The sequence below is a fragment of the Pyxicephalus adspersus genome, chromosome 2 (genome assembly GCF_032062135.1).
Source record: "Pyxicephalus adspersus chromosome 2, UCB_Pads_2.0, whole genome shotgun sequence".
NCBI lineage: Eukaryota > Metazoa > Chordata > Amphibia > Anura > Pyxicephalidae > Pyxicephalus > Pyxicephalus adspersus.
Genome location: NC_092859.1, coordinates 99,215,780 through 99,224,779, shown reverse-complemented (window position 1 = coordinate 99,224,779; position 9,000 = coordinate 99,215,780). Strand labels below are relative to the sequence as shown.

The following is a 9,000-nucleotide window of genomic DNA, read 5'->3' as shown; positions in this document are numbered from 1 at the left end:
CAGAAAAAAATATCATGTACAGCTAAGGAATCCCCCAAACATGTTTTTTAAAGGATTTGTGTATTTTTAATGTTGCCATTGAATAACAACCCAACACTCTTCATTTTTTTTTGAATTAGTACATATCATTCATGGCAGAACCCAGATTCTTGTGCCTTTTTTGACATATGTTTGCCTAAAAGTCCAAAATACAGCCAGATTTTTACTTTAAAATTTGTCTCCTATAGACCTTGATGGGATACAGTAACACATTAAAGACTTCAGAGTTTTATTCAACAAACAATGATTGCGTGGTACAAAGTGCAGTAACCAAAAGCATCTACTCAGAATTCAGTTTGCTGAAGCAAACAACTTTTTGATGATCCTTATTATTCTTTAGTTGTTTTCTTCTAAGGACAGATAAAGCAGGTATATATATAACAGGTAACAGATATATAAAACAGGTGATGAGTTACCCAAGACACACTAGTATCGCAGAGGCCAAGAACGACTGAACACAGAGGAATACCTGGAATTTGACACTCTTAAAAGATGAAAGCTTTGCAAATACTTTGAAGCTCATGTACATAAGACCTAGGCGTGACTCCTTTGTACATACTAATATTTAAATAAATATATATAAATATATATTATTTGCAAAGAGAGGGAGCTGGCAGACCGTACATCCTTCACTGACCTAGCATATGTTGCCTGTTATTCACCTGGTAAGATGCCTGAATAAGCAACACCATTTACTAGAAAATATTGCTGTGCATGTTTCATATTTTTTATTATATCAATCTAAGTTGTCCAACTCACCTAAATTTTGTATTACTTGTTAACCTAATTATAAAATTCCAAGAAACATAATGTACAAAACTACAATAAATTCTACTATAGTTATAATGCATTAGCAATGTGAATAAAATCAGTATTAAACAAGATATACTTTAGTTCTCTTTCAGACACATATGTAGATGTGTGGCTGGCTAGTGTAAGGACAAAATAGAATACCTCTATTATCTGTATTTAGTGGATGCACTTTTATAGTGTGTTTATTATGTGGTGGTTCTCTCCGTCAATTACAAAGAGATCTTGACAGAATTATGCTGGCAGTTCTCCATCAGATGGGGACAACCAGCACTATTGTAGTGGGCCCAGCCAACATAGAAGGCCTGAGCATAGCTGCCAGTCTGCCCCCCACCCCTACCCAAGTTCTGGAGCTGGGTACTGGAAATTTTGTCCTGAAAAACCTTTTATGCCAAAGCAAAAAATTAAAGAATTAACCTTGAAAATGCCCGTGAGGGTTATGATGCACTTCCTTTGGCTTTCATGGCAGCTTGCACACTTGAGACATGGACCAATAAAAAACAGGATTCTTCATCAATCAGGTTCCAATTCATTGTATAGAATTTGACAGATCAGCTGAAGGTGAGATTCACTGAAGAGGTGCAACATGACAACAAATTTAGCAGATAAATCAGTGCTAGCTAGGGAAAGGGGTGGCTGCAGTGTCATAAGTCTAAAAAATAGTAATCCCAACTTTACTAAAACTGGCGGGTAATGTATATAGATACCTTAAATTTGATCAGTGTACTTAATGTATGTGATACATATTTACCATATGTCTATCGTACAGTTAATTTTTTAAACAGTTAGAATTGTTAGACGCATCCACCAGTGAAACCTGCCACTACCCATCTCCTGGAAGTAGCGTTAATACTTGTTCCAGGTTACTCACCAAGTAGAAAAGGAAGCATTAGGATCATACTGGAGCTTGTAACTTTCAAGGACATTTCAACAATGGTAACTCTTCTATTTCTTTCTTGACAGGACCCTTTTCTGATGGGGGAAAACAGTTAAAATACTGTGGACATTTGGGTAAACTTCAAGTGGTTACTGAGCACGGTCTATGCGTTTTTTGCCAATGATTGGCTGGCTCTGTCCAAATATCAGTCTGATTCTTTTGGAATACTCCAGAGTGATCACAAAATCAACCACCAGAGGGAGCCCAGAGCTCTATTTTCTTCAGTAATATGTCTAGAAGCTTCTTTGATCGGTTAGTACCTTGAATTTATAATGGTTTCCCTTAAAAAAACAACAAAAAAAAATAGTTTATATTGTAAATGGTCATTTAATGGTGAGATCCCTCCCCCTAATATCTGCAAAGACTACTGCTGGGCATAAATCACAAAATTTCAGGCCTGCTTTAAGGACCATAGACTTTTGGATAACCCAAAATTTTGCCAATAGCTGCCACATGCACAGCTGTGCCCGGAAGGCAAAAACATGTTACTTATATGCATGCATAGTGGGATCAATATTAGGGGTTCAATTGGACTGACAATGAATCAATACATTCTTTAAAAAAATAAAATGCAGACCTCTTTCCCAGCACAACATCCCACACAATACACTACTGTACATACCAGGATGATACGATGCAAGTGCTTTGTGGTGCTATTCACAATTCAAGACATGTTACAAATATCTAAATGGGCTCTTCACTGTGCACCAGTGTCATCCATAATCAGGTGGAGGCACTTCTAGAGTGGTCTTTACAGCAGGCAAGCACAAATTACAATTGGACACCACTTTCTTATATCCTACCCCATGTCTATTTTCACCACCAGCTATCAGATGATGAGAGGGCAGTCTCTGAAGTTTTTGGTACTCAATTTCAGTGCCTTTAAATCTTCTATCCTCATCCACCCATACTTGCACCTCGTCCTATCCCCCACCATGACCCATTTCTGCAGTGGCTGCCTCTTTCCCAGTATGGACTTCTGCGACATGCCGTTTTGCAGCCTATTATTACACAGTATTTATAGAGCGCCGTCATATTATGCAGCGCTGTACAAAGTCCATAGTCATGTCACTAGAGGTCCTTCAAAGGGCTAAGAATCTAATGTCCCTACCATAGTCAAATGTCTTTTACACAGTCTAAGGTCAATTTTTTTGGGGGGAATCCAATTAACCTAACTGCATGTATTTAGAATGTGGGAGGAAAACAGAGTACCCAGAGAAAACCCACACAAACACGGGGAGAACCTGCAAAATCCATGGAGATTGTGAACTGGCCGAGATTTGAACCTGGGATCTAGAGCTGCAAAGGCCAGTGTTATGTCGACACCACCGTGCTTTTAGTCACAGCAAATGGTTGTTATTCACTTTTATCTACATTTCAGGCCAGGAGCTTTGTAGAAGCAAATCAGCCAGGAAATTTACACTTTCAGCAGGACCACAAATTGAGTCCAGTGAGTTAGAGGTAAATGGGTGGCAAGAAAAGACCACAGAAATGTGCTACAAAGGTCCAAAATATCCAATTGCTTTTGGTCACCTAGGCCACTTTTATTCACAGCAAGTTGAAAATGTTTTCCCTCCCAGTCCTGTTTTAAGCCTTTGTGTGTCCACATAGCCAGTTGAAAAATATTGGTGTGGTGTGTGTACAGTAGTTCGGGACCTAAGCATGCCAAAAAGAAAAATTATTCTTTGCTGAATCAAGCAGAACTCAACTGGAAAGATTTTCCAAAAAAATGCACAGAATAAAAATGGGGACAAATGAGAAGTCAACTTACCAGGGATGCTGGGAATGGCACTGGGACTCTGCTAAACGCACATGCTTTTTATTTAAGAAACTATGGCTTTACTTCTACAGAGTCCAAAATTGAACGCTGATTTGCATGAAATCCAGTCTATAATGCTTCATTCCTGACACTATGGGGCTGATTGGCTAAAAGCGAGCTTGGTGAATAGATTGCATCTGTTCAGATTCCAAACATCCTCTTTTGCTTGTGTACACTGCATATGAATTTTTATTTGGTGCCACCCAATTTAAGAAGCCAAGTGAAAAAATCACTGTGCAAATTTAGGAACCAACTTACTAGCTTTTATACATGTAACATGTTTTTAATACACATTCATGGAGTATAACCTGAATCATTAAAGACAACACAACAAGTTATATACAAAAAGGTTTAATTGAAATACTTGTATAAAAAATATGATCTCCATACATTTCACACTGTTAAAGAAAAAAATACAATAAAAATAATAAACAAGCTGCATAAAATGCAGCCAGATCACAAAAAACACAGCTAATAAAATAAATTAAGGTTATGACTCTGCCACCTGCTGCCCTCCCAGAGTCATTGCATGGAGACTATATAATGCCAATAACTTAAAAGTCTTGTCAAAATGCATTTTACATTTCTGGTAAACCAAACCAGACACAAAAAAGGCATAATAACCAACTTTTTAGGTTGGCCAATTCTGTGTTCCTTAAATTAGACTTTTTACAAGAATTACCCATTTAAAAACAAACTTGCTAGAGCCATGGAAAGAAAGGCAAAATTAGTGGAGGGGAGAAAGCATTAAAAAAAAATTCTGGAATGCAGAGCTAGCTTCCTCAAGAAGATTCCATTGGGAAGGGTAATAGGGGCCTTCAGAACAGTGTGAAGCACAGTGTTGAATAAAATCTAGACAAATAAATTATCCAAATAAATAGTGAGAAATAGTCTAAATATCGCAATAAATAACTGTATATTACAAGGAAAAACAAGTTTAAATACAGATATGGAAAAAAGTAAGTCCTTGAATATTGCATTGATTGTGCATTTAACATGCCCATACACACTTAAGACTTGCAGGATGACATGGTTTTTTGGAGAACTTATAATAATGGTCCTGTGTTGCCCAGTGGTAGAGATGAAAGTGGAATAAATGATATAGGAGATGGTAAAACAAAACCACTGCATTCCTGTTCAAAATTACAGTACAGGCTGCGTAAAGTATTTAGTGAAAGGAATGGTTTATATATACTAGCAATCATGCCTTATCACCACAAAAGGGTGGATTGCTCAAGCCTGCTGAATGCGACCTATACAGGCAGAGCTGTTCCAATTGCACTACGAAGACAGGCAAGGCCCATGGTAATGGATTTTCTTTGGACTAACACAGCCCCAAATGGAAGAAAACAAAAGAAAAAAAAAAAATAAATAAAAATAAAAAAACCCACGCACACAAACAGAAGAGTCCCACTTAAGCAGCTTTCGAAAAGGCACTCAAAAGCAAATAAAAATCTAGTCCAGGCTCTATGAGAGCAAACAGTATATACTATGTACTTAAGAGGTCACTGCTTTTTCTTATGTAAATAAAGTCAGTCCATTTGTGTAAGCATTGGCCTACAACTCTCAGATCATCTTGTCCAAATGTAGTCTCAATCCAGGGAGATAACCGCAAAATGCCGACAGAAAAAAAAAAAATTCCTGTATAAAGGTTTGACTATAGAGTAGTGAATGTTTACGCCCCTCCTCGGTAGCAATTGGCAGCAGCACAACTTTCTGCTTCACACTCCCCTCCCATTGAGAGTTTTTACTCATTTCACAAACTCTCATTACTTGAACTTGTGCTAGATGCATCAGTGTCAATTGTTCTTAGTCTTAAGTCACAGTCCTCAGATTTCTCTATATCACTCTTGCACATCCATGGATGATCAAAAATCTGTTCAAGTGTTGGTCTGTCAGAAGGCCTCAGGGAAAGGCACCATTTGATAAGTTGTTGGCACTCTGGGGAAAGATGAAATACAAATGATTAAAAACTGAAGCACAAGTGTAGTGTAAATACCCAAATACCCAGTTGTAATAGCGGAACCCTCCAACCAATTGGCATTACTCACCTGGGGAAATTCTTTTCCTGAAGTATAAGCGGACTCTCAAGATTTCCTCATCTTGCTCAAATGGGATATCCCCACAAACCATGTCATAAAGGAGAACACCCAATGACCACACAGTTGCTGATCTTCCATGGTATCGGTGGTATCTGACCCATTCTGGAGGACTGTATACTCTTGTCCCTGAAAATTAAAACCAGTTTTGGTTTAGAAAAAGGTCACACGAGGTAAACAAATACATGCTAGAAAGGTAAAAGGACATGACAATTAACTGCCCCTGCCCCATTCTATTGCAATGAACAGCACTGCATGCATCAGCTGTTTACTAGGCTCCCTTTCAAGGGCCACGTGGGGTCTGTAGCACAAGTCCAAAAATAGACACAAAAGGAGGGGAGTGCGCATGGGGGAAGCAATCCTATCACTCTCTGTACAGGCAATTGTTATTCCTGCCCCCTCCCCCACCCTGTGTGTAACGCTCAGGCACTTCTCCCCTGGCTCTCTACGGTTCCTTGGATACCAAACAAAACCTGGAATTTGCAGAGCGCCCGGGTCACGTGAGCTGCAGCTTCGGGTTTCACAACAAACATATGTGAAATGAGCAGGCAGCTACATTCATCCAGGAGATGTACGCCCATAGCAAGGAAGGAGAGGAGGGGGTGGAAACACCCATCACTCATTTACTGCCAGGAGTTACAGATTAGTCCAAGCTCCCACAGATCACCGGGGAATAAAACAAGCAATAAATGCAGACCCATCAAAGAACCGTCATCACAGAGGGACTTGTGTTGTGATAGTATGTGGGCCACATTACAAGCCCAATACTAATAGTATCCATAACCTGGCACTGACATATGTAGAATCAGGGAAGGTGCAGGCTAAGGACACAGACACTCGGTAAGGGGAGTCCACTACAGAGCCACCATTACAACTTACAGAATTAAAAAAAAAACAAAAAAAAAAAAACAACTTCTAAAAAAAGCATAGAGAACAAACCAGTGTTTGCAATGCGGACCCCCCATGGAAAGCATGGTACGTCACACAGCAATGGCCGCACTGTGAGGGGATCGGAGCAGGGGCTGTGGAGATCTCAATGCCGCAGATACGGCACCAAGCACATCCATGCCTACAGAAACCTCCAACCATTTACAAAACGACAGAGCGGCACAACATACCATCAAAATCTGTGTAGACCGTGTCCTTGAGCAGAGCCCCAGAACCAAAGTCTATGAGCTTGAGCTCGCCAGTCCTCAGATCCACCAGCAGATTCTCGTCCTTGATGTCTCTGTGCACCACCCCGCAGCTATAGCAGTGCCGCACAGCCTCCAGCACTTGGCGGAAGAAGCCCCGGGCCGTGTCCTCGTCCAAAGCCCCCTTCTCTGTGATGAAATCAAACAAGTCTTTCACCGGCTCCGGTCTCTCCATCACGATGAGGAAGCCATCTGCTCTCTCGTACCAATCTAGCAGCTTAATGACACCTCGGAAGCCAGAGCCGACTTTTTTCAGCAGGACGATCTCCAAGGGCACCATGACACCGTTCTGTGGACAGATATACAACATTGGTCAGTCTCTGGATGAATAACCTGCCACCCCCTACATGGTACGCTGCCATCTTAGGTCGGGAAGGACATTCAGGGAGACCAAGGGTGATCCCTGTAATCCGCAATAGCCAGGGAGGAGGGAAAACCCGTCAAATCGCTCTCCCTCCCGCCCACATACACACAAGTAAACACAAGATCAAAATGCGATGTGTGAATCATCTTTCCCAATCAAATACTGCAATTCACTGCCCATGACATGGTAACAATGGCTTGTATACTCACCAAGGTTCCCCAATCGGTCACTCTGTCCTTAGATACGTGTTTCACTGCAACCTGGAAGACAACACGACAACCATCAGCCATGTCATACAAGGTGGCACCATACACATGTGTAACACCGGGGAGACACCGCCATGATCTGCCCAATACTACAATCATCCCATGTCATACCCATAGGACACACAGGGCTGGATCCCCCTCAACCCCTCATGACACCACCCCGAACCCCCAAAAAATAAACCGGGGTTAGACCCCCATTATCCTGTCAGGTAAAGCCCCGCAATATAGGATGAGCCCCATTACCCCATACGACCCCTCCTTGCCGCACACACCCGGGAACTCACCGGTAAGCCATCCGCAATCCTGCTGCCGGAGTAGACGGTGCCAAAGCCGCCGCTGCCCAGCACAGAGCCCACCTGATACACCTTGTCGAATGGCTCCTTGTCCGGTTTCACTAAAAATGAAAGAAGAAATGATGAATGAGCGATCACCCCATGACAGCCGGCACACGATGAATGGGCTGAGCACAGCCGGCAGCCGGTACCTGTCTGCAGAATCTTCACCGGTAAGTGATCCATGCTGGTCGGGTTACACATGTGAGCCAGTGACCCGAACTTGGAAAGCAGCATCTTTAATGGAAATCCTCCAGAGGAAGATAAAAGCTTCCTATAAGGTCCGCCGGCGTCCAAATGTCCGCTTGGTGTCCACGTAGCTGCGTCAGTCACACCGGCTCCGACTTCACACCAACAAATCCATAGGTCGGAGCGGCGACCAGGGACGTTCAGAGAAATCACAATAAATCCAGCCGGTGTTTGGAAATGGCAGCCGGCGTTAATTAGTGCCGAGGCGCGGTAAATCCGTGAGGTGTGTGAAAGTTTCGCCGTGTGATTAGCCGCAGCCTCCTCCGCCGCCCTCCCCAGTTCTGAGCTCAATTACTGACAGACCTGCCTCTTAACTCCTAGTATTTTGGTACGGTGCAGGGTCCCGAGTTATATCCCTCCGCGCTAGGGCTGGGTAACACGTTCACCGCAACGTCTCTATCCCCTTTCAAAATAATAAATATAAACAAAAATCCACCATGGAACGGTAACTTCTCCACTAGTCAAAAATCCCGTGTAAATCTCTTTATTCAGACGGCAGCCTGTTTGTTTCCACTGCGCACTACTTTACTAGTAGTATCTAGACAACACGGAAGGATACATGTCTGAAAATGTAGCCATGCTCAAGCTCACATTAGCGTTTATTTACATATTTTATGTAGCGCCGCTTTCACCAATGGCTTTCTCTATTTAGATTTCAGCGCTCTGCCACCGCCAATAGGCACAGGCTAGATTTGCATATGCATGAGGAAAAGTAGGGGCGTTGGGCGGGAATTGCTGGGCGCGTTTTTTTTCCCCTCCCCCCCTCATGTTCTAGTCAGAGCTGGGAAAGGTCAGAGAAGCGGAGACGGTACTGCGTCTGAGGGAGAGGTGGGAGGAGGGGAGGGATGGCAGCTCTGCCAGTTGGTGCACAGTGCACCAAAATCACGATGCT

General features: G+C 42.4%; 1 protein-coding gene across 1 annotated transcript; it reads right to left on the bottom strand.

Annotated features, from left to right (window-relative positions):
* Positions 1–3,940: 3,940 nt before the first annotated feature.
* PIM3 (Pim-3 proto-oncogene, serine/threonine kinase) lies at positions 3,941–8,404 on the bottom strand. Its single transcript, XM_072401618.1, has 6 exons — positions 8,012–8,404; positions 7,812–7,921; positions 7,471–7,521; positions 6,823–7,186; positions 5,657–5,833; positions 3,941–5,546 (listed from the first exon to the last, which is right to left on the bottom strand). Exons 1-6 carry the CDS (start codon positions 8,094–8,096, stop codon positions 5,362–5,364), a joined length of 972 nt encoding a protein of 323 aa, XP_072257719.1. The 5' UTR covers positions 8,097–8,404; the 3' UTR covers positions 3,941–5,361.
* Positions 8,405–9,000: the final 596 nt, after the last annotated feature.

Bases quoted from the DNA above. Each gene is read 5' to 3' on its own strand.
- PIM3 (XM_072401618.1), bottom strand. From the start codon at position 8,096: ATGCTGCTTTCCAAGTTCGGGTCACTGGCTCACATGTGTAACCCGACC. The intron at 7,522-7,811 runs GTGAGTTCCCGG...GTTGTCTTCCAG, and splicing joins GGATTGCGGATGGCTTACCG to GTTGCAGTGAAACACGTATC. The intron at 5,547-5,656 runs GTGAGTAATGCC...ATCTTTCCCCAG, and splicing joins CAGGAAAAGAATTTCCCCAG to AGTGCCAACAACTTATCAAA.